General features: G+C 45.7%; 2 protein-coding genes across 2 annotated transcripts; one reads left to right on the top strand and one right to left on the bottom strand.

Moving 5' to 3' along the window:
* Positions 1-2656: 2656 nt before the first annotated feature.
* On the bottom strand, positions 2657-9572 carry LOC104577580 (cis-aconitate decarboxylase). Its single transcript, XM_010225070.2, has 6 exons — positions 9552-9572; positions 8903-8957; positions 5404-5591; positions 4881-4973; positions 4448-4653; positions 2657-3575 (listed from the first exon to the last, which is right to left on the bottom strand). Exons 1-6 carry the CDS (start codon positions 9570-9572, stop codon positions 2657-2659), a joined length of 1482 nt encoding a protein of 493 aa, XP_010223372.2.
* A 3950-nt stretch (positions 9573-13522) lies between these two features.
* LOC148594180 (uncharacterized) lies at positions 13523-21563 on the top strand. Its single transcript, XM_088527635.1, has 10 exons — positions 13523-13752; positions 14207-15661; positions 16270-16362; positions 16932-17036; positions 17701-17810; positions 18260-18454; positions 19617-19779; positions 20411-20576; positions 20751-20845; positions 21478-21563. The coding sequence occupies exons 1-10, from the start codon at positions 13596-13598 to the stop codon at positions 21561-21563; spliced, it is 2625 nt and encodes an 874-aa protein (XP_088383761.1). The 5' UTR covers positions 13523-13595.
* Positions 21564-22783: the final 1220 nt, after the last annotated feature.

The raw sequence follows: 22783 nt of genomic DNA, 5'->3' as shown, positions 1-22783 counted from the left end.
GCCATTCAGTCCCCTGACACCACTGCTCCATCCAGCGGGTGAATGAACTTCAGTAACAACCTGGGAAGAAGCAGCTGAAGAAATCAGAGAGCTGAGCAGAGTGACACACCAAGACGGGCCAGAGGCAAGCTGAGATTGCACATGGAGTTTGTAGTCCCACAGAGCCAGGGGACTTGGAGAGGGCACTTTGGGGAGGGGAGCCCATGGGGAGAGAAACCTGCGCGGAGAGGAGTCCATGGGCCCGAGTCCCAGCCCCATGGCTGTTCTCAAGGGTGCTGAAGGCACCGTGTGCGTGGGGATGGGAGGTTGCTGCCCATGGGACAAGGCTGATCACAACACCCCACTCCTGCCAAGCTAGGCCAGGCTCCCCGACCTCTGTCTCCTCCCAAAGCGGTCCTGTGGCCAGGGCTTCTCCCTATCCGGGAGCATTCCAGGAGAGCCCTGCTCATTTCTGGGCTGAGATCGCAGTTACTGATTGATTACTAGCACGCACGCTGGCTAGTTCTGCACCAAATGTTCTTTCATTCACTGAACTTGTTACCATAAACATTTTCCTGAAGAAAGATTTCCTTTTCTTAATTTTATTTTGCACGTCATTTATCTTGGAATGGTAGCAAAGGAAAGGACAAGGTCTCTGTTCTTATTCAGCCTGAGAGAAGTTAAGGACTTTGGTAGCACCACATTGACAACTAAATTGATCTCAGTGTCACACAAGGTGGCCTGTGGTTTTCACAGGCCATTTTTTTCCCTTCACTCTCAGGAAGGCCTCGCTTCACTCACCAAATGTTTGGATCTCCTGTTTTGCTAGGGAGGTTAAATATTCACTGTTGGAAGCTAGAAATAACACACAAGATCTTTTCCTGGGCTGGGAGACCGAAGGGAGTGTCAGGGGCCCATATTTTTAGAGAAAATATCATGAATGAAACCCTCACATCTGGAGGGTATCACATCACCTCCCAGCCTTCCTGCATCTTCCCTCACTTAATCGTTATCTGAGATCTAGTGATTAGTGGGAAAACACTGAATAACTTGTCGTTCTTTGCTGAGAGATGTTTAACCACAGCTAGGCTTTACTGGATAAGAGATAAATGTTCTCACTAGTAAAAATATCCCCCAGGGCTCAGTGTAAATACGTGATTCTGGAGAAATCCTTGGCCACAGCTTCCAAATATACCAAGACTTCCAGCTGACCTTGTCCTTACCTCTGTTGGGCTTCCAGGCTATCATCTACTGCAAAAGCTGCACTCTATATACTTGGATTAAAGACGCCAACTTCATGGTCTGCATAGTGTAGCGTTAGAACTTTATGCCAAAAAAAAAGAATGTATTTCATTTGTTTATTGAGAAGGTTTCAGTGTGATTATGTTAGACATTATGACAGAGTGGATTAACAGATGAGCAATTTTTGCTGTCTGGGAAGTGCTTTGCACAGACCGCTACCAGCAAGCAGAAAAGGAACTAGCCCACATTTCTTCTTGCCTGTCTAGTTTCATCTTGATCTCCCCAGCCGTGTTGGAGACAGGGCCTTTGATCTTCTATCACAACTATTTGTTTAAAATGAAAAGGAACATCACACAGTTCTCCATTCTGCTGCTCAGCAAGCACTCATGAAAGCAAACCTTTTGCTAAATCAATGGTATTATTTCATCTCAGCTGGGTAGATGAGTTAATGGATACATTTATTAAGGTTTCCCTCCTGGGAGGGGAATGTCCCAATGGAAGTCACAGCATGTAGGTGCCCAAATCGCCATTCAGAGGGCTCAACTCTGCACTGACAATAAAGGCTACCTCTGGCCATTTGGCTCTTAATAGGTGCCAGGGTTACCTGCCCAAAGCCAAGAGAATGATATGTTACAGCCCTAGGCTTGGCACGGATGATCTTGCAGGTGGGGTAGGATGTAGGTGTATAACTAATGCTGGATCCCTCATCTACAACAACCTTTCATTCAGAAAAGACATACAGGTTTCAAGGGTCCTTCAAGCAACCGTTCTACACAGAGAGGTGACAAACACTTCCCAAATTCTGGGAGAAATATGAATCTTTTACATGAAAGAAGAAAAAAAATCCCTCTATGTTTGAGAGTTTTGCTGACAGGGTTGTTTATAGTAACTCACAGATATTTTTATTTGCTTAGAACTGAACATGATCTAAACAGAGCCCAGAAAATCATTAAGGGAAGCACATAACTTACTTAGTGGCTGAACTTCTTCTTCTTTCCAGATGTTGAGTTTAAGCATCCTCTCTTTAGGACTTGTCTAGGCTTTCTCTCTGTACATTCTCTATTTTGAGTTAGACCATTCTGTACATTTGAATGCAATTAAAAATAATATCTAGACTCTCCTTTGTGTGGGGCTGACTGGCTTCCACGTGACACCCCAGAATTCTCATAGATGTCCATGGGATTTTTTGATATTTTTGATGGCCTTTCAACTTCTCAGGCAGCACCATTTGTGAGCTGAAACTTAATCTGTGAACTAAATACCCACACAGACACACTTCCTGTTTCATGGGCTCCTTAGGTAGTAAAGCATCTATTTTGATTTCAAGGGACAGAAACTTCTCTGTCATTGGAAATGAATAGTAAAGCACCAATGAAGAAAGGAAATAGACTTTCACCTGGGTAGGTCCCTTTCCCAAACCCCACTTTCCCTGCTCTCACAAGGTACAGGCCAGCTGGGAACTATCTGACAGATTCTCCAGGTTGTCTACTGTAGCGATGATGGCTTCTATTTTTTCATCTGAGAGCACATAAGAGGCATTGGATCGAAATTTCTTCAGGAGTGATTCTCTGCTCAGAGGATTTCTCCAGTGACCATAGAAAGTGTCACATTTGCCTGTCAGGACATCCCCGCTGTGCAAAAGCAGTGCTACCTCTCCATACATCTTGTCGAAATTGGCCACGTTATCTTCAGGATGCTCTACCACCACTTTGTCCAGCAGCTCCCTCAATTCCTGCCGGTGGATGCTGTTTTCTGTGAAGGAGCTAAGGCTCACTTCACCGTCCAGCAAGGCAATACAGGCATTGAACTGGAACGAGTGTCTGGCCTCGTGTTCAGAGCTTGGAGAAGGCCTATTAATGTACTTTGATACTGGGACCTTCAGCACAATGGTGCGGATCAAAGAGGAAGAGAAAGAGCCTGCATAGTTGATGAATAGGTTCCGGACAGACAGGGCAGCATCAACCACCCAGTGCATCCCCAGGTGGGCTGGGAATCGCTTGAAAGCAATATCCTGCTTCTCCAGGAGGAATTCATGATGGTCACTTGGTACAGCAAGTGGTTTGGGTTCATAGACGCTGTAGAACGCACTAAATCCAGAGCATCCAGGGATACTATCCAGAATGAAAGGGCTGGCCTCCATCCCTCGGGCAGCCAGCAGTGCCGCTTCGAAGCCCAGGCGAGTTGCGTTTCCCATATGCAGTGGCTTGGCTTGGGTGGCAGCATTTGCCATCGGGGCCCCTGCAAATGAAGCAGCTATGCCCAAGGCATGTGTGCACTGGGCTGTGCTGAGAGAGAGCAGTTTTGCGGTGGCAGCTGCACTGCCCATGGTACCAACTACAGAAGGAGGATGGAACCTAAAGAGGAAATGGCCAGTATGAGCACCCAACCTGGCTGGCAGAACATGGCACAAGGACTACCACAGCACCTCACCTAACAAACTTGCCCATTGGACAGGAAAGGAACTGCCACATCATTGAAAATCCACCATGGGTCCATTGCAGATAGGATTCATCTGACTCAGGATTTAACCACCGAATAACTAAGCACCTACTTGAAACTTCTGAGACAACAGAGTGAGAACAGTATCTCCAGAAAGAAGTTATTATTTCTTCCTGAGAGCAGATAGCATGGCACAATTTGTGTCCATACAGCTAAACTTTCCCTCTCCCATGCAAAAAAAATGATGGGCCTCATCTAAGAATAACAGTTTGTGGTCTGTGTTGTCTCTTAGATTGTGCCAGAGCTCTGCCTGGTGAATGCAGTTGGCACAGACTGAAGTTGTGACAGGAAATCCCCACAGGTAAACTGTGCACAAGCTTCTGTCTGATTTTGCCCTTGCTCTCATTTGCGTAGTTCAATACACTACAGGCTCATCAGCTAATGGTAGAACTGACTCTTGGCTTTCAGTAGGGCTTTCTTCAAGGTTCTGCACTCAACTTGGCTCAGAATGTCATTTTAACATCTTGAGGAGGCCTGTTGACAGATTTATTGACCCTTCCCTTTCTCACTCTTCCTAGTATGATGAGCTTTCAGTTTCTAATTCTGTGTAGTGTGAGACCTAGTTGGTTGTTGAAAGGGCTTGGAACAGTGGCCATGAGCCTGAAGAGCTATGTGAGTTACCAAGAGGGATATATTGCATTCTTATGCTTGTTTTTCTTCTGGAAATTGCTGCATCATGTTCTAGCTCTGCTCACTAAGCTCGTGTGCTGAAGAAAGGGAGATTTACCTTTTAGGAATGTTGTGAGCCTCACTGGAGAAGTGCATGAGCCTTCCTTGAACTTCTAGACCCACATTAAAAGCCAGCAAGAAATCCAGGCCATTGGGTTTCGTGCTTGGAGGTAGCATCTGGGAAGCTGCCAGGAGGGCAGGCAGAACAGCTCCTGAAGGGTGAGTAGCAGGGTGCCAGGTGTCATCAAAATCCATGGAGTGAGTCTGCCAGGGAGATGCAGAAAAGGACATGCTAGTACAAGGTCAGGAACAAAATCTACCGATCATTCAGTGGCACCCATGTTACTGCTCTAAAACCACTATGCATGGCACTGCAGGGTAGTGCATGGACTTTGGGGTCCAGCATCCTCCCAGGACCTTCACTACTGCCAGCAACATCAAGCAGTGTTTTGAAAGGACCACAGAGCTCCTTTTAAAACACCCTGTCTTACCGCAACTCCATTGGTAAATGCTGCAAGTGTTGGGGAGAGCTTTATGCCTGGTTTTCCATAGACAGAGCTCACGGCTGCTGAGGAATACAGTTCCTATGGAAGAGAGGGAAATCCAGGGAAGGACCTTGAGAGGAGCATTGTGCAAAGCCAAAAAGCCCCCTTCTTCAGGGCACAAGTTCTCCTTCAGCCACCAAGCAAGGCTCTACTTACCATAGAATCATAGAATGCTTAAGGTTGGAAGGGACCTCTAGAGATCATCTAGTCCAACCCCCCTGCACACGCAGGGTCACCTAGAGCACGTGGCACAGGACTGCGTCCAAGCGGGTTTGGAAGATCTCCAGAGAAGGAGACTCCACAACCTCTCTGGGCAGCCTGTTCCAGTGCTCTGGCACCCTCACTGTCAAGAAAATTTTCCTTAAGTTCCTGTGGAACTTTTGGTGTTTCAGTTTGTGGCCGTTACTTGTGGTGACAGTGTCAGAATGGGAACCACATAAATCTGTGGCAATATGAGGGCTGCACCTACCCGGCAATACTGCAGAGCAATATTGAACACATGCGTCCTGCTGCCCACAAGGCCAACCCCAATGCTGTCAAGGATCATCCTCTTGCTTCTGTGACAGACAGCCTTGGACAAGTGTTTAGGTTGAACTCCATGGATGAAGGAGGCAAAACTGCTGGTCACGGTCTCCTCTGGTGCACTGCTGGCCACCACTGCACACCAAGGAAGAGGGGGAGAGGTAAGACTTATGTGGCCCATGTGCTAACAGCTCACAAGTCTTCATCTTTGGTACCAGAGAACAGGACTTGGCCAGCACATCCCTTGGGTCAGAAGGCTGGGAATAGCCCTAAGGATTTGGGAGATATGGGAGCTTCCTTGTGCTTTCCGGGCTGTGAGCCTCTCCTTGGACATTTCAAGTTCAGTTCGGCATATCAGAAGATCTAGCCTGTGCTTCAGAAACAGATTAAAGTAGATCTCCTGTACTCAGAGTTTGAAGAAAAATGATTTCCTGCTACAGAACCCACCTTTGCTGTTAGAAAAGAAGCAACATCCATCTTCCCAAGGTAAAGTCAATGTCTCTATTCATGTCTTGTCATATAGAGCTGGACAAGGAGCAGAAAATACTTTCTGTGTATGGGAGTTACCACTTCCAAAATGTTGGAGGTAGTATAATTCTGTGGAAAATATCTGACTGACTGCTGAACTGTTTATTTCAATGACAAATTGCTTTGTTTTGGTGAATGACAAACAGCACTTTGAAAAGACACATAATAAGACTATGGAAACTATAAGATTCAAAGTAGTTAATATGTGCATGACTGCTAATCTTTCAACATATACATACACACACACACACACAAATAAGACCCAGCATGTATATCCAAATGAAACTAATCCCAGGCGGAAGTTAATATGAATCAAGGAAGAAAGCACAAATATTTTATTTCCATATCCTATGGGAAACCTTACTTTTCATAGAATCACAGAATGGTTAAGGCTGGAAGGGACTTCTAGAGATCACCTAGTCCAACCCCCTGCTCAAGCAGGGACACCCAGAGCACGTGGCACAGAGTCACATCCAGGTGGGTTTCGAAGATCTCCAGAGAAGGAGACTCCACAACCTCTCTGGGCAACCTGTTCCAGGGCTCTGTCACCCTCACAGTGAAGAAGTTCTTCCTGACATGGAGATAGAACTTGCTGTGTTTCAAGCTGTACCCATTACTCCTTATCCTATCACTGGCCACCACCGAGAAGAGCTTGGCCCCATCCTCCCTCCATTCTCCCGTAAGGTACATATTTATCCCTAAATACATATTGATCAGCTCTCCTCTCAGTCTTCTCTAGGATAAACAGGCCTAGCTTACTTAATCTTTCCTCATGTGATAGATGCGCCAGTCCCTTAATCATCTTCATGGCTCTATGCTGGACCCTCTCTAGAAGCTCCAAGTCCCTCTTGTCCTGGGGAGCCCAGAACTGCACCCAATACTCCAGATGCAGCCTCACCAGAGCCGAGTAGAGGGGGAGGATCCTCTCCCTTGATCTGCAGGCAACACTCTTCCTGATGCAGCCAGGATCCCATTGGCCTTCTTGACCATGAGGGCACACTGCTGACTCATGGTTAAGTTGTTGTCAACCAGGACGCCCAAATGCCTCTCTGCAGAGATGCTTTCCAGCAGGTCAACCCTGAATCTGTACTGGGGCCTGGGGTTATTCCTGCGGAGGTGCACTTGCCCTTGTTGAACCTCATGAGGTTCCTCTCTGTCCACCTCTCCAGCCCACCTAGGTCCCTCTGAATGGCAGCACAGACCTCTGCAGTGTCAGCTGCTCCACCCAGTTTCATATCGTCCGCAAAGTTGCACAGGGTGCACTCTGTGCCGGCATCCAAGATATTGATGAACAAGTTGAACAGCATCAGGCCCAGTACTGATCCCTGAGGGACACCACTGGCCACAGGCCTCCAACTAGACGCAACCCCATTTGTCAAGATCCTCTGAGCTCTGCCATCCATCCAGTTCTCAATCCAACTCACTGCCCACTCATCCAACTCACACTTCCTGAGCTTCCCTATGAGGATGTTATGGGAGGCTGTGTCAAAAGCCTTGCTGATGTCAAGGTAGACAACATCCATAGCTCTCCCATCGTCCATTCAGCCAGACACCTCATCGTAGAAGGCTATCAGTTCTTCAAACCTGACTTCCCCTTGGTGAATCCATGCTGACTAGTCTTGATCACCTTATTTTCCTTGACATGCCGAGATGGTCTCTAGGATGAGCTGCTCCATCATCTTTCCAGGGACGGAGGTGGAAACCTCACCAGCAGGTACACATGAGACTATTTTTTTATCAGAAAATGTTCCAATTAAAAATAACCATTCCTAATTTCACTAGGAAGTTTTCATTTTCAAATGTCATGGCTCCTGACTCACAGTTTGCTTGGGATTGTATTGGACTCACCTAAAGTCTAGGAGCCCAGAAACCACTTGTAAACACAGCTGAGAATCTCATCATAGCTGTGACTCACTGAAACAAAATTCACACTTTGCAGCAGCCCTGTGAAACATATTGCTATAGAAATCTGTGACACTCAGCAGTTTGGAAATCTTTTGCTGACAAAATCTGTGTGTACACTGAGAGTATCTTTTGAATACCAGAAGCAAAAGCACCAACGCCCTCAGCAAGAGGGAAACAGTGAAGTCAAACTAGATTGGAGGGATGGAAAGAAAATCATTCTGAATCATGCTGCACCCATGCAATTCCAACTGCTTCCTTCCCATCATGAAATGCTCTTTGTCACTGTAATAAACAGTGACATCTTTAACCCTTCCATTAAGGATACTTTACACACCAGTGTTTTCATTCCGGTGGGACAGCTGGGCAATAGAACTAACTAAATAAAAATGACCGTGTATAAAAAGCTTCTCCAAGAGCTAGTAGACTTGCATGGATTATTAGCATTTCTGTTGTTCTGAGTTGCTCATTAAGTTCTCTGAATTTTATTAGTTTTCTTAATTATGCATACAAAATAAGTTAATATACAAATTTATGAGAGATCAAATGGCTACATGGCAAAACTCTGCTAAATTTTGTTTCCTAGAGTAACTGCATATGTGCAGTACTGCAGAAGACCGTACACAGGCTGCAAGATATTACAGTAAGACTCATTGATGAATCACCCTAAGAAATGTTAATAACAGATGAGCTGTAATAAATGAGCAAAGGGAAATAGAGGAGTTAAGAATCCCATCTGAGCCATCCAGTAGCAGCAGCAATTGAAATATTTTAAGATTATGGTCAAAATAGGAGAGTTTGGAAAATCTGGTTCAAAATCAGGTAAATATCCTATTTTTGCACAGGACTAGTAGCAACATTTTTACCCTTTTTACTTTTTCCCTTTTTCTTTTTAACCCAGGACAATAATTAACATAAGAAGACCCTCGAGCATGCTTCTCTTCCAGGAGACACAATTATTTTGAGGAGTAATTTAAAAAAGAAGAGAGAATGCTGTTCTGCTGAAAGATACAAACCATGAGTGGCAGTTTTATGTACTTGTCGGGAGCTTGCCAAGATCTTCTGGGATTTCTAGGGTAAAGAGAGAGAAAGATCACTTGTCATCTAAATTGCCTGAGCTCCCTCAGAGCTGTTTTACCATTTGTGCCTCTAACACGGCACAGTAAAGACATTCATAGACCAAATAAGTGGATAAAACTAAATTTGAGAGCCTACATGCTTAAGATGAAAAAATGTTTTCCAATGCCCAGTCCAGCCAGGGTGCCAAGAATAGCCAGAGGAGAAAGCAGCATCGTAGAAGGGGCAGCATCGGCTTTCAAGCTCTACCATGCAGTCCTCTTAGAGCTGCGAGGAGGGACCAGCTCAGAGTGGATACGAGGAGTAGGAAACATGCAGCCCTTCCCAAAGAGCAACAAAACCTCCCCATGGCATTGTACAAGATATCTGAGATGCATAAAAGGAGTAAGCACAGAGAAGGAGCAGGTTAGTAACCATGAAAAGTGCCTGTGAAAACCACCTGGTTTTGTTAATATGGGGGCACATTCCCATTTAATGTCATAACGATTTTGACCACTTGAGGAACTGTTCCAATAGCAAAAGTAGCTCTTTAAAGCAAAAAGGGAAAGACCAGAGATGGAGAGATTTTGTACATGAAGTAGTATTTACCTGCAAAGTTAAGTAGACCATTCTGGTAGCTGCTAACATTGCTAAATCTCCAGCTCTGAACTGCTCTATTCGAGTGATGGGAGAGGTGTCTGTCTGCAAGGTGCTTCGGTGTCAGGCTTTATATATGCTTCTGGAAGGCAATTTGCTTTTTGTTTTGGTTTTCCTTTTTTTTTCCCTTTTTTTTTTTTTCAAATGAATTTCAAGTGTGATGACATCAGCCTCTGGAGACGGAGAGGGTGGGGGAAAGAGGTGAGGGGGGTGCGTTTTTTCTGGGCTGAACTGAAGGGAAACCCCTTTGGTTTCAGGAAATAGAAAAAGCTTTGGGACAATAACTGATGAGGTTCAGGGAACTTCTTGTTTCCAAAACGCCACAGGTGCCAATGGGTGAAGCAACTGGCCCTAGGCTCCTCCTACAGAGGAGGGCTATAAAAATGGTACTTACCAGGAAATGAGAGGGACAAGAGCATCCTCCCATTGAGCTGAAGTGTCACCAAAACAGGTAATCCAAGCTGCAGATAGGAGTGTTGTGTTTTTTAATTTGATGCTTCTTTTAAAACCCTTTGGTATTCTGCTATTTGGCTGAATCTTTTCCTGAGTTTCCGTCTTCTAAATCAGCAGTGCTGCAATGTTGCCTTCCATGTGCTGCAGGTTCACTGAAATATTAATATGGACGTGAGATCTATGTGGTAGGTGCCAGGAGACACCAGGACCCTTCATTCATCCCTAGGTGAATGCCTGGACTTTGGGGAAATGCTTGGGGGGTCATTTAATATTATGCATATTATTGTGTACAAAATATCAGTTTAAATTGATGTATTCTGCAAACAGCCATATAGAAACAGCTTGGATTTTCTAGAAGATATTAGCCAGACTTTTGATCACGGTGAATGTAGCAATGCCTCTTAGACAACTTCGTGCTGATTTTCACCAGATGAGATCAGGAGTTGTGATATGTATTCCTGCCATGCAGAGTTGTGAGGTACTGCTAATCCTGCAGCACGCTTATCCAAAGGGGATTTCACTTCATTCTTTTGCATATTTATCTTGTGAGACACATTATTTTCTGAGAGCTATGTAAACATTCGTTATCATTAAGAGGGGATAGAAAACTAATAGCAAAATGTCACTGGGGATACATGTCCGCAAAAGAGAGATTTTGGGTAGTTATTTATAAATCCAATGGCCTTCTAAGTTTTGCTCCAGCCTCCCATGGAGACAACGTCTCCATATACCAGCATATTCCCATTGTCTTTGTTGATGCTATTAAACAGGGTAAAGAAACACAGGCAGTGGATGCTTGGGTTGAGCAGCCACACATGGTGATGTCTGCAGTGTTGTATCACAGTTTTCATTGAATTCACTGGAGTTGCCAAGAAATAAGAGGGCGATGTATGTGGGAGAGGGCTGCTCTGGAAGGGGGGAAGGGAAGTTACAGTGAGCAAGGGGGCGAGTAGAAGGCACTGAGATGCTCCAGCCAGGCTGGAGATGACCACATGGGTCTGGCTGAAAGGCCATGCCAACTGGAAAAGAGTCAAAGTAGCAGGAGGCTTGGGGTGTCCAGAAGCTCCAAGTGGTAAGTAGACAGAGGAGGTGCAAGGGTTCTTGATGGGTTTGTGCGCAGTAAGGATCAGCCTGGGCTGTCCGCTCTCGTTAACAGGACCAGCTCTCTCCTGTGGTTGTAAGGCCTGGCAGTGTCCCTGGCACTGGGGGCCTCTCCACCTTGGGAAGGCCTTGCAGTTTGCTGAACACCAGCTGTGCTGGTTGATGACCCCGCATAGTGCAAAGGAAGTCCTCATTTGCTCCTCAAGCTCTGCACTGTTCCGTACTGCCTACCTAATCTCCACATGTAAGTCTGCTTTGCAGACCTAGGCACACTGTGAGCAGAAAGTGCCTCGAGATGCCTCCATGCAGGATCTTGCTTCATTGCATCCTGGAGCAGCCTGGGTCATCACTGGTGCTGTTATCCCGGGGAGAATGTCAGGAGGGGATTTGTTTCTGAAGTATTCTTATATTGCATGGAATAGAGAGGGGAGGCATGGGACTCCACCTCCCCAATGTTGAAATGGCCCTTTTGTACAACCCCAAGCCCTCTCCTTACAAGGGAAGGTCCTTCGTCTTCCTCCTTTCTCATACCTTGCTCTAAATCCTCTAGCTTCCTTTCCCTTTATACCTCCATATGGAACATTCCAGTGCCTTTTCCCCGCTTCTCAGGTGCCCTACAAAAAACTCTCCAAGCCTTCGTTGCAATCAGAGGGAAGCAGTCCTGTTAGTGTCCCTATGTCCCTCGCAAAACTAAACTGCCTGCCATAGGGTCAAAAACTGCTAGCATAGCTAGTCATGCAGGAGCTGCAAACCAAGGGAGTCTTGACAAACTTAAAATCACTTCTGCTAGCAGTCGTCTAGCCAGGCTGTCCTCCACCAGCAAATCCGTCTCGTCCTTCTCCAGAGGAAGACTCAAAGCAGGTGCTCTGTTCAGCATGCCTAGAAAGTCACTGTAGGAGCTATTTCAAAGATGAACATCTGGAGGAACTTAATATTGTGGCCTTTATCCAAGTATAACCATTTCAGCTAAGCTGCTTATTTGTATCTGGATGCCATAAAAAGTGTCAACATCATGGGCTCCACAGATAGCTGCTCTGCTACTTCTAAGGATGCAATGCCTGATTTCATAGGGCCCTGTCGAGGTCAGCACTTCATAAGGTGCTTGACACTGAAGAGAGTGCTCTTCCTGCAGAGCTATGAGTTGGTGAAGCTCTTTCTGAACAGACACATCTCAGTTTTAGCACAGTTAAGCAATTGAATGAATTAGCTGATCCCTGGAGGTATGTTCAGTTTAAAACTGTTGTTCCAAAATTTAGTTTGTCGAATCAGTTCAGAGCTGTTAGGAGCCAGCATTGCCCTTTTACCCTCTGTCTTTGATTTCTGTGTAAATTTAGAAGAAACAGGTTTGAGGGAAAACAGATACGAGAAAAGAATGAAACAAAGGAATCCAGAGGCCATCAATGTTTGTTAAACATCATTTGTTTAACAATTGTTAACAATCCTGTTGTATGCCCAGGATTATAGTGTTTAATATTAGATGCTGGGGTTTAAGCTGAGTATTGGCTCGTCAACATGAGTAAAACTGCTCCCTGCCTGGTAGAAACAGTCACTGTCCCCTAGCTCTCCTTCCCTTCCCATATCAGTTGTAGCTCTATGTCCTTTTCTTACTCTCTGAAAGGCTTTTTTTGAGGTGGCAGAGAACAAAATACATCACTTGGCTACTTTTCCAGCTCCTTTAGGTCATAAAATATTCTAAAAATAACAAAATAACAAGAACATTGCCATTTTATTTTTGTCTTTGTTTCCTAACAAAAACCTCCAGAGAGCAAACTCCAGCTCATGGTACCCAGGAGTGCGGAGGAATGGAAATGTGGGGGCTGCTTGCAAACAGACTCGTTAATGGTAGAAATATGAACGGTTTGAAAATAGATTATTTAGTCACTATAATTTCAAGAAAGGGATGGAGCTGGAAAATTCCATCTGGAAGGGAGACTGTGTATGTGAGTGCAATGCCTGCCTGTTTGTCTGTAATAGTGGATAAGAAATGTCCTGGAATAGCTCAAAATACCTTGTGGCTTTCATCTGAATGTTTGCTCATTTGTGTTAGACTATTCATTCCTCCCCATCTACAGCAGCCGGAGAAGAGGAGGCAGGAACCATCACCACCACCTGCAGCGCTTTGGGGCACCTAAACATGTTTTTGCCAGAAATCCATGTAGCCTAAATAGGTTGTGTGTGTTTTTTCTGGATAAGTCTCTGGAAAGTAGGCACCTAAATTCCTGCTTTGAATTGGGCCTTTGTTTAGAGCTATGAGCAGGGAGGCACTATGGAAATACCTGAGTCTGTCACCAATTTCTCCCCCTTGGAGCAGGGGCAAGGCTTTGAACACTGGCTGGGCGTCTGTGCCAAAGCAGCACCCGTCTAGACGGAGACACGAGGGGAGAGACAGTGAGGTTGTGGGTGACCACTGACACGGCTGTTTTGTCTGGAAGGGAGACGACCATGGCGAGCGCAGCAGGCTTTGCGGCCGTGTTTTATAGCGAGCCGTCAGTGCTGGGGCTCCTGGCAAACGTCGTCAGCGCCTTCCTCCTCTGCCTGCAGAACTTTGCCACGGCTCACAGCGGCATCAGGCCCACGGACGCAGAAGACATCCTCGCAGGTGAGGCCTTGCCTTCCAAGGAGGGCATCTTGGTTGTTGGTTGGAGGCTCTAGGTAGTAGCATAAGACGCTAGGAAAAAGTTTTTACAGAGTCATCCCTGTGGGCCAATCCACAGAACCATTTTTCCAATGTACAGAAGCTAAATGTGATCCCCGGGATCCGTCCTTCCTTAGCGACTCTGCCATGAACCTGGTCCGAACCTTTCACGTACTTTCCCCCTTCCACTTATTTTCACAGATCTAAACCAGACTGGAGCTCTGTCAGATCCATTTGCTATACTGAGCATAAAGGTAGGAAGAGAGGGAAAGCCAGAGGGCATAGAGCCAGTGACCAGAAGGCTGTAGGACCCGTAGTGGGATGTCCTCCAGCGTTTGGAGACACAGATCTACTCCCTGCAACTCAGGCCTCTCTGCAGCTTGCTCCTCTCATGACACTGTGTTCCTGTGTCTCTCAGGTGTCCACCTCGTCTTGATTGGAGGCTTTGTCCAGCTCCTGGCAGGATTCCTTGCCTTCCGGAAGTATGATCACCTTGGAGGTGCAGCCTTTCTGACCTTTTCTGCTCTATGGAGTAGCTATGGGGCTACACGCATCATTTCAGCTGCATATCCCCCTTGGCAGAACTCAACTCTGGCCTCAGAGAATGCCAGTCACCTCCTGCCTGCTGCCATGGCCCACCCCTCTGTCAGTCAAAGTGCTGTGGCTGGGCTGGTGGCTTACATTTCCATCTCCTTCATCCTCTCCTTCTGCTCAGCCACAGTGAACTATATCATGCCCTTCATATTTGGGGCCATCGCTCTTGCCTTGGTGTTTGAAGCAGTTGCACTCTTTGGCCAGTGGGCTCTGATCGTGTCAGGTGCCGTTGAGTTGGTCATTGTTGTGTGTGGGTTGTATGGGGCAGTGGCTCTTCTGCTCAAGGGCATCACGCAACGGTACGTTCTCCCAGGCTTTGGGCATCCACTCTTCAATGTTTTGTTACTGGGATCAGCACAGAAGGGCTCTTCCAAGGCCATTGGAGAAGAGAAGAAAAAGAATACGAAGTATGCTGAACCCATGGCCCTAGGCAACATCTGTGATGCTGTCTCTTCCTTTATATTTGTTTTCTACTTCTTTGGATACATGAAGACCTTCTGTATTGGAGCAGCATGGATATCCATCATTTCCAGTTGTCAGTTGCTGTCCAGCTTCTACAGCTATCTGAGAGATGATGCCTATCACACTACCAAGTTTGGCGTTCATAGCCTGTACTGGCTGGTGATATCTTGGGAAGAGTTTGTTCTAACCACCTTCACTGGGCCAGAGAAGACTCAGGAAAGTAGACTGGGAATGTTTGGAGGTTGGTTCTTCCTGGCTGTTGCCTGCCTGTTGTTTCTGATGTCTTTCCACAAAGATACCCTAGAAATGCTGCAAAACGCCTCTTTCATTGTCCTCACAACTGCTACCATCCATCAGATCCCAACACCAGGTGCTTACTTATTCCTTGGGGCTGCCTGCAGCCTTTGCACTGCCCTCTCAATGTACGCCACTTTTGCCAGCCTTATCAACTCCATTGGGGAGAAGGCTTTGATACCAGTTGGGGTCCAGGCTATGTCCAGCTCAGCTCTTCAAACCACCCTCATGTTTGCCAAAGTCTGTCTCACAAGATCGAAAGATTTCCAAAGCAGCACCAATGCTGAACTGCCAGATGCCCTATTCTACATCTGTAATGGCCTGGCTGCAATCTCTGCCATTCAGGGTACTTTCAATGACCCCATCAAACAACAGCTCTCTATACCCTCTGTGCTCATCCCAGGAGCTGTAATGCAGCTGTATGTGTGCAGGATCCAAGTTCAACGAGGAAGAAAGTCTGGCTGCATTCTTCCATTCTGTTATGCTGCCTTTTGGGGAGCGTGGACCTGGCTTCGATTTGCAGGTAATGCAAGAGCGTACTTACTGCTTTCCTTATTGGAAACAGTTAGAATTTGTTCACACTGCTTTTTCCAACAGAATTCGTTCTCCCAGGAGATTCACTGATACTGGGTTTATCAATATTTCTCTTTGAAAAAGGATGCAACAAATGGGAATGAGTCAACATCCTGGCTTGTGCTCATATACTTGAGCACACGAAAGGAGGTCTCAAAATGGCATGGGTGGGCAGTAAAAAATGCATTATTTAGTTCCTTTTTAGCAGCATGCTCATGCTCTGGCCAGTTCCTACTAGATTTACCACCTTCTGGGAAAGTTAGAGCTATTACTTAAGAGGTATGTCAGAAAGTTATTAATCTCTTCCACCAAACCCAGAAAGACACATTGGTGTCTATTACAAGCTGAAGCAAAATAAAATGACACACTCAGCTTCTTGAGTAATCATCATAGGTCCTTCAGCTAATACCTCATATATTTTGTAGTGCAGACGTGTTTCATTGCAACGGATTTCTTTATAGTGGACACCATGAGTTAGTTTGAACTTCAGTCCTTCCAGCTGCAGATAGGTTGTTATTTGATTATGCTGCACTTAATGATCTACTGGTTCTATTTCAGGCCACTTGGTGAACATCGGTGCAGGAAAGAGTGAAGGATTCACTGCTGGTTCTGCTGCCTTTTTGGTACTCAATACCTTTTTAATTATTCTCGGTAAGTCTCAGTATCTTGTGTAACTGATTATTGACGACCAACTGGGGTCATATCCTTAATCTAATTGGTAGCTCCTCTGTGGTGGAGATATACAAGCTCACAGTGAGAGAGTCTCAGCTTTCTCTCTGTCCCTCCAGTTAGGCCAGAATAGAGATGTTTTGCCCACAGCCAACAACAGAAGCTGAGCTGGGCTTAGAAGTCATAATAGGATAGTCATAAGGGAGTGGAAGAACATTTCAAAGAAAATAAAAGGTTCAGTTAAGGTAAAAGTGTTAGACTGGGCCGCTGGCATATATCCACAGCCATCCTCTAACTCAGCTGCTGTAAATCAGGATGTTCTTGGCTGCTGCAGAAGAATTTTCCATGTGAGCACAGTGTGCTGGCAGATCAAGGGCTTGGCACCTTGTCTCATGAAAGCGGAGGGCTAACTAAACAGCCATACCTATGTGCTCCCACTCCCCTGCACGAACAGGGAAGTCAGATCATTTATTGCTCTGCTTCACAAACATTTTTACACATATGCCACTTTCTCTGATGCCGGTGCCTTTTATTTCTATTTCCTTCCACAGCTTCCTCTTTTAATGTGGTCCTTCTCTTCATGACCCTTGCAATGGAGCTCTTGATCATTTGTTTTCTGCTCTTTACAGTGGAGAACCTCCCTTGGCCATTTGAAAGTGAGTTGCAGGTGAACTTGCTCTTCAAATCTTCAGAGAATGCAATGATGGGTTCCTGGTTAAGGAACACTATTCTGCACAAGTTCAGCACCAAAATACGTGAATAAGCAGGAGAGTGTGTTGCCTGTTCCTAGAAGACTGTGTGTGCAAGCTGCAGATGCTGAGCATTTCATCTACATAGCTGGATGAGAAAACTTTCCCTCGTATTATTCCCAGCATCTTGTTAGGAGTTCCTCCTAAACATTGTGGGTATGGCTGATCCTTCTGGGTCTAGAGAGCTTCCCAAGATTCCAGGCAGTCCTGCTTTCTATTAGTCATACAGAGAGCCAAGATTTGGGGCAAATTAGAATGTGGGCTGGACTAGATGTGCCACTGGTGTGGACAGCAGTAACTCTGTTAAAGTCATGACTTCACAGCAATTGAGATTTTTCTTTGCTAGCTGCTCTAACAAGATGCTTTGCAGAAGCTGTTTCAGCAGGATGAAAGAGTCATATAGCAAAGACAGGCAAGTTTGGAAATGCTTTGAACTTTCAGTCCCATAAATGTGCTGAACTACAAGTGCTACAAGTATGGCATGAGAGGAAAGACTGAAATGAGTTTATTATTCTGGGAAGTCATAAGACACACTTCCTTTGACCCCTCCTCCTGCCTTTTTTTCCCCCAGTTGTGATGCTAAGCATTTTCAGCATCATTTGTTTCTATGGAGCAACAGCATCACTTGCAAACAACATGTTTGGGAAGGATCTGATAATGATGGGACCCCCCCTCTTCATGGTAAGAGATTCTTTTCATGATGTTGTAGATTTGCTGTTCAGGAGGGACACTGCAGGGCCTTCAGCCTCACCTAGGGAAGGTCAAACTTTCATGGATTTTCCCCTCTTTTAACTCTTTCAACATCAAGAACTGGTTTGTCTGGTTCACTTTGGAGGATAGTTTTTTCTGCAGGAAGCAGTCACTCTGCTGGGATTCATCTCCTGAAATATTAGACATCAGCAATTCAAATGTCCAAATCTGAGCTAGTTTCTTTGACTGTTATTGGGACAGAAATAAGCACTTCTGCCATCTAATTTATTGGATCTACTTCAGGTGAAGTACACCTAAAAGTGCTGCCTCCGCCTTGTGCCTGGCACAACGTGATACCTGAATCCTGGCCTGCGATGCGTATGTTTGGTTATTCCAGCTATATTGCAAGTAATGTCTGTGTTGCCCCTGATTATTACCAGGCTGGGAGCTCTAAGGAGGACCATGACGACCCTCCACCCTGCGTTTGCCCCAGGTCCCACTGCACGAGTGGCCTTAGAACGATCGCAGACCTGCTGAACACCGGGGCAGTGTGCGGGGTGCCAACAGACACCGTGTATGCTTTGGCTGCGTCCTGCAAACACCCTCAGGCCATCGAGAAGGTCTACAGAATCAAGGTGTGGATACAGGGGAGATGTTGTTAGCTGGATCTTGTTGTGCACAACCAGAAGTGGGATCTCCCAGTTCTGAGTCTCCCAAAGAATAAACATTTGGCTGTGGGTAAAGTTTATGAGCAGTCACAGCAAAATATCATGGACCATCTTGTGATCTGAGCCGCCTGGGGATAACACTCACTACTCTTGGTGTACACTGTACATTAAACAGTCCCATTGTGCCTCACTGCGAGGGGCAAAGCAGCAGCCCTGGCACCTGTGCAAAGAGGGTCCAAGATGTATTTTCCTCTGCCTTATGAACTGCTGAATTAGAAACCCAACTCTAAATTTCCCCAGACTTCTGGAGACATTCAGAGTTGGAATCGGTCTCAAATTTTGCACCTTAAATACATCTTTTTCTCCCTGGCCCTGTCTGTTCTCCATGAGGCAATTTCCTGGCTAGCCCAGAGAAATAAGCATAACAGACTATCTCAGCTGGCAATGGCCTGAACATCGGTAACAAAGGCAGTCTTTTCTTTCCTGCCTTGGTGCCAGTGCTAACCTTCCCCATGGATGAGATAATATAAACAGAATGTAAATACATGCCCAGATCCTTAGTCACCTGGGTCTCATGAAACTGATGTCACTCAAGAACTGAAATGACACCGCTTTGTGAGCTCTTCTTATTTTCCCTCCATATCACTGTTCATTGCATTGCAAGGGTATTTCCAAGCATCAGGGAGATGAAAGAGATACAGACACTTGCTTTGGGGCAGCCTGATTCTCTATCTATTATTCTATTGTTAATTTGTGAAGTTGTCCTTGATTTATACCAGCATAAGCTAGAAGAACATTGGGCCCCTGGATACCGAAATTAAAAGCCCTGATAATGAGTAGAGCATCATCTTCCCTCATGTTGCTGCACCAAAGCAGGGGATTTAAGATCCCAAGAGAAGACTAAAGCTCTCCCTTTCCTTCAGTTTGCATATGCAGAACTGAAGTGTTACACAAATCACAGCATACAGTCCTCTTCTTTTCTCAGTATTTTGTGCAGAGATAGCATTTTGCTTTCTGAAGCTCATGGTTCCTGGGAAGTAAATGAAATGGGATCCTAATGGGTTAAAATCTTCTCAAGTCAGAGATTCTCTCCTTACCTTTCTTCCTCCTCTCTTCCTCATTTGTGCAGGACAGGCCTCAAGAAAAGCCCATCTGCATTTTTATTTCAAACCTGGACCAGCTGCGAGCTGCAGCTCCTCCCATCAGTCCACTGCTTTGGGATTTCATGGAAAATGTTTATCCTGGTGGCATCGGCTGCATTATCAAGAAGGGAGAGTGGCTGAAGAAGTTAGGTGGGATGTACCCTGGCTTCTACTTGTCTTGTCCCTCTTTCGGGTCTTCAGCACAACAGCACTGCAATCCACACATCCTTCTGGATGGCAATAGGAAGAGCTTATGTTCACTTTACGCTGAAAAAATCTCTCTCAAACTATTACTCGCCCTGCTAAAATGTCTATCAGAAGGTATTAATGAGCTGGAACAGGTCCTTAGCAGTGCGAGCCCACACAAGAGCCTTGTAAATCCAGGCAGACTCAAAGCAAGGGAGGCTCATGCGAGGAGGGAGTCTGGGAGTTCACCTCTTAAAGTCCCTAGTGTGGAAAGGATGGAAAGCAGTCACAGAAGTTAGATTCTGATCTGGAAGAGTCCTATGTCCTACATTTCTCTGAAATCATCCATGCTGATCTCCAGTCACTAAGGTTTTAACTGCTTCCCTTTTACTTCTTCCTGTCCGGTTAGTCCTGAATTTTTATAGCCGCTCTCATGCATTTCTAATCTAGGGTGCTGCTTATGTGAAACTGCACCAAGAGAATGGTGCAAGTAATTTTGCTTGGGGGTATGCAGCAGAGCCACTTGCAAACTTCAGGAAATTGGGAGGTCTGTGCCAATCTCTAATCTGTCAACACCCTCTGCCTGTCTGTCAAGGGGTTGGAGCAGGCTACAGCAGAGTGGGGACTCAAGACAGCATTATGATCAGAGTACCTGACCTGACCGTCCTGGTACACCTCATCGACATGACAGGACCCTTGGCAATCACCTCTGCTAATCCTAGTGGAGAGGTTGACAGCACACACCATGATATGGTCATCTCGTAAGTATCCCCTCCAGTAATCAGAACTGATATTTATAGCTGTCTTTTGGGTGGCCAGAAAATGTACACCATGATCATAAAGATCATGAGCTGATGGCCTGTACTGCAGTAAGGGGAATCTGGCTCAATGTCATCTGAAGTACTGGATAGTGTTGTTCCTTCTTTTCCTTACAGGCGTCTTGGTCATAAGCTAGAGGGTGTTCTCTGTGACGGAGAATCTGATGAAGTGGTGGCATCAACTGTGGTCAACTGCACAAAGATTGATGAAAGTGAGTGTGAGAACCGCCCTTTCTATGTGCAACAGGATTTTCCTGGAATCTTTCCATTCCTTTCAATAATATCAATCTGGCAGTGCAGTGTGCTCCAAGAGTAACATTTCTTGAGTGCCTGGACATTTGCAAACATGTTGATGAAGAGGAACAAACAAAAGATGTCCTTGGAGTACCTCAGTGTTGACAGAGAGTGAGGCAGTGAGGAGAAACTGGGTGGTGCATGTAAAGTCAACCTTGTAAGAACAAAATGCTTCAAGTGTAGGGGTGGATGCTTCTTAAAAACAGGCAGTATATTCCTTGTAGACCACCAGAATAAAGGTAGGAATAAGGTGGAATTTTTCTGCAATAATGCAACATCACAAGCTGAAATCTTATTAGTTGGGTTTGGATTATCATTTGAGTGTGATTCTCTAATGGAAAACTAAACTGTTGAAATAAGTATTGGGATAGAGTCAGCAGACATTTCCATTTTTAACAAAGTTCCTGGTCAACTTGCTACAGAGCTTTAAAATTTGGAGGCCTGGAGCATTTGATAGCTCTACTAGTCCACAGCATTACTTTATGCCTCCTTCCTTTCCCTTGGGCTGTGACGGGGGTTGTTCTGACTTTCTTGTTCTTGCTCTGGGAAGGTGGCATCACCATCGTGAGAGAAGGCTGCATCCCAGCAGGCAAGGTGATGCAGGTATTTGAGAGGGTGAAGAACAGAACAGCCTGAAGCCAAAAGAAACTTTCCCTAAGCAAAGGAAGAGTGTTCACTCTAGCAAAAACACCTAAAGCCACCCCTGGTGCTCTGCCCTACATCTGAAGCCCTCCTAGAGCAAAGGACTGTGTGAAAGTCCTACGTTTTCAAATCAAGCACTTACCTTCCTGGGAAAGAGCAGCACTTCACCACTCAGCATCTCTTGTGGGAGGTTTCTGCAGCTGTTTGTTGTCTATCTCCAGTGAGTGCCTGAAAGTGCTGGGAAACTGGGAAAACTGCCCAGAGAGTGCCAGACGGATCAGAAGTTAGTGCTTTATTGTGGGATTTCCCAGAGTACCTGTATTTCCTAAATGCCTTGAAGCCTTGAATTGTGAATGTCAGGCCTGCTTATATATCCCCTTCCACCACGCTCAGTTCTATGTATTTTAAACAAATAAATTCCACTAAATAAATTTTTTTTGGAACATAAGGACTTTGAATTTCACTTGTTTTCACTGAAATATTTGTTCTCTGTTCCTAGAGGAAGGAATAAACACTGGAGATCACAATTCAGACCTTTCCTTCTTTGCAGTTTTACCAGTCCTTCCCCGCTTAACCCAAATGAGTACCCCAGTGGTTGCAGGACTCACAGTTTGAGAAGTCTCCTCATAGCACACAAAGGCCAAGCAACAAGCACCGCTGTCACATTGCCAAAGCCTGTAACTCTCTGGAGCTCCTGGTAGTACAGACTGAGAGCACACAGGGCAGAGGAGATGGAGCCAGGAGAAGAAAAGCACAATTTCCTTTGCCCTGAAGCAAGTAACAGCCATGAAGGAGCCAGAGACTGAGGAAGTTCACACGAAGACAAACCCCAAATAAGGAAACAATGAGTTAGAGCTGAAAGTCAAGAGCCTGCCTTAAAACACTGGGATGTACAGCACAGACTGGGAGATTTTTGATAATGTATTTTTTTCCCACATGAGAGACAGAGTCCAAGTGGCAGCTCTCTGCCGTTGTTCTCTTCACTCCGCTCCATGGGGGGATCCCTGCGCCTCCTCTCACAGCACCAACCCCTACTGATCCTAAGGGACAAGCCCCTCCCTACTTTTTTTATCACCTTTTTGAAGTATGTTTCTCTCCTGTTCCCTAGGACTTCTCCCCAGGTTCACCCTCTCCTTGCCTGTCTGGTCAGGAGCTTCTCCTTCCTGATCCCCCTGGCTGCTCTGGGCTCTGATTAGGCAAACCTGGGATGTTTG

This window comes from Tinamus guttatus, unplaced genomic scaffold (assembly GCF_059628265.1).
Source record: "Tinamus guttatus ecotype Peru unplaced genomic scaffold, ASM5962826v1 Tinamus_guttatus_pri_ptg000287l, whole genome shotgun sequence".
NCBI lineage: Eukaryota > Metazoa > Chordata > Aves > Tinamiformes > Tinamidae > Tinamus > Tinamus guttatus.
The sequence above is the reverse complement of the archived record's forward strand: the minus strand, read 5'-3'. Positions and strand labels throughout refer to the sequence as shown.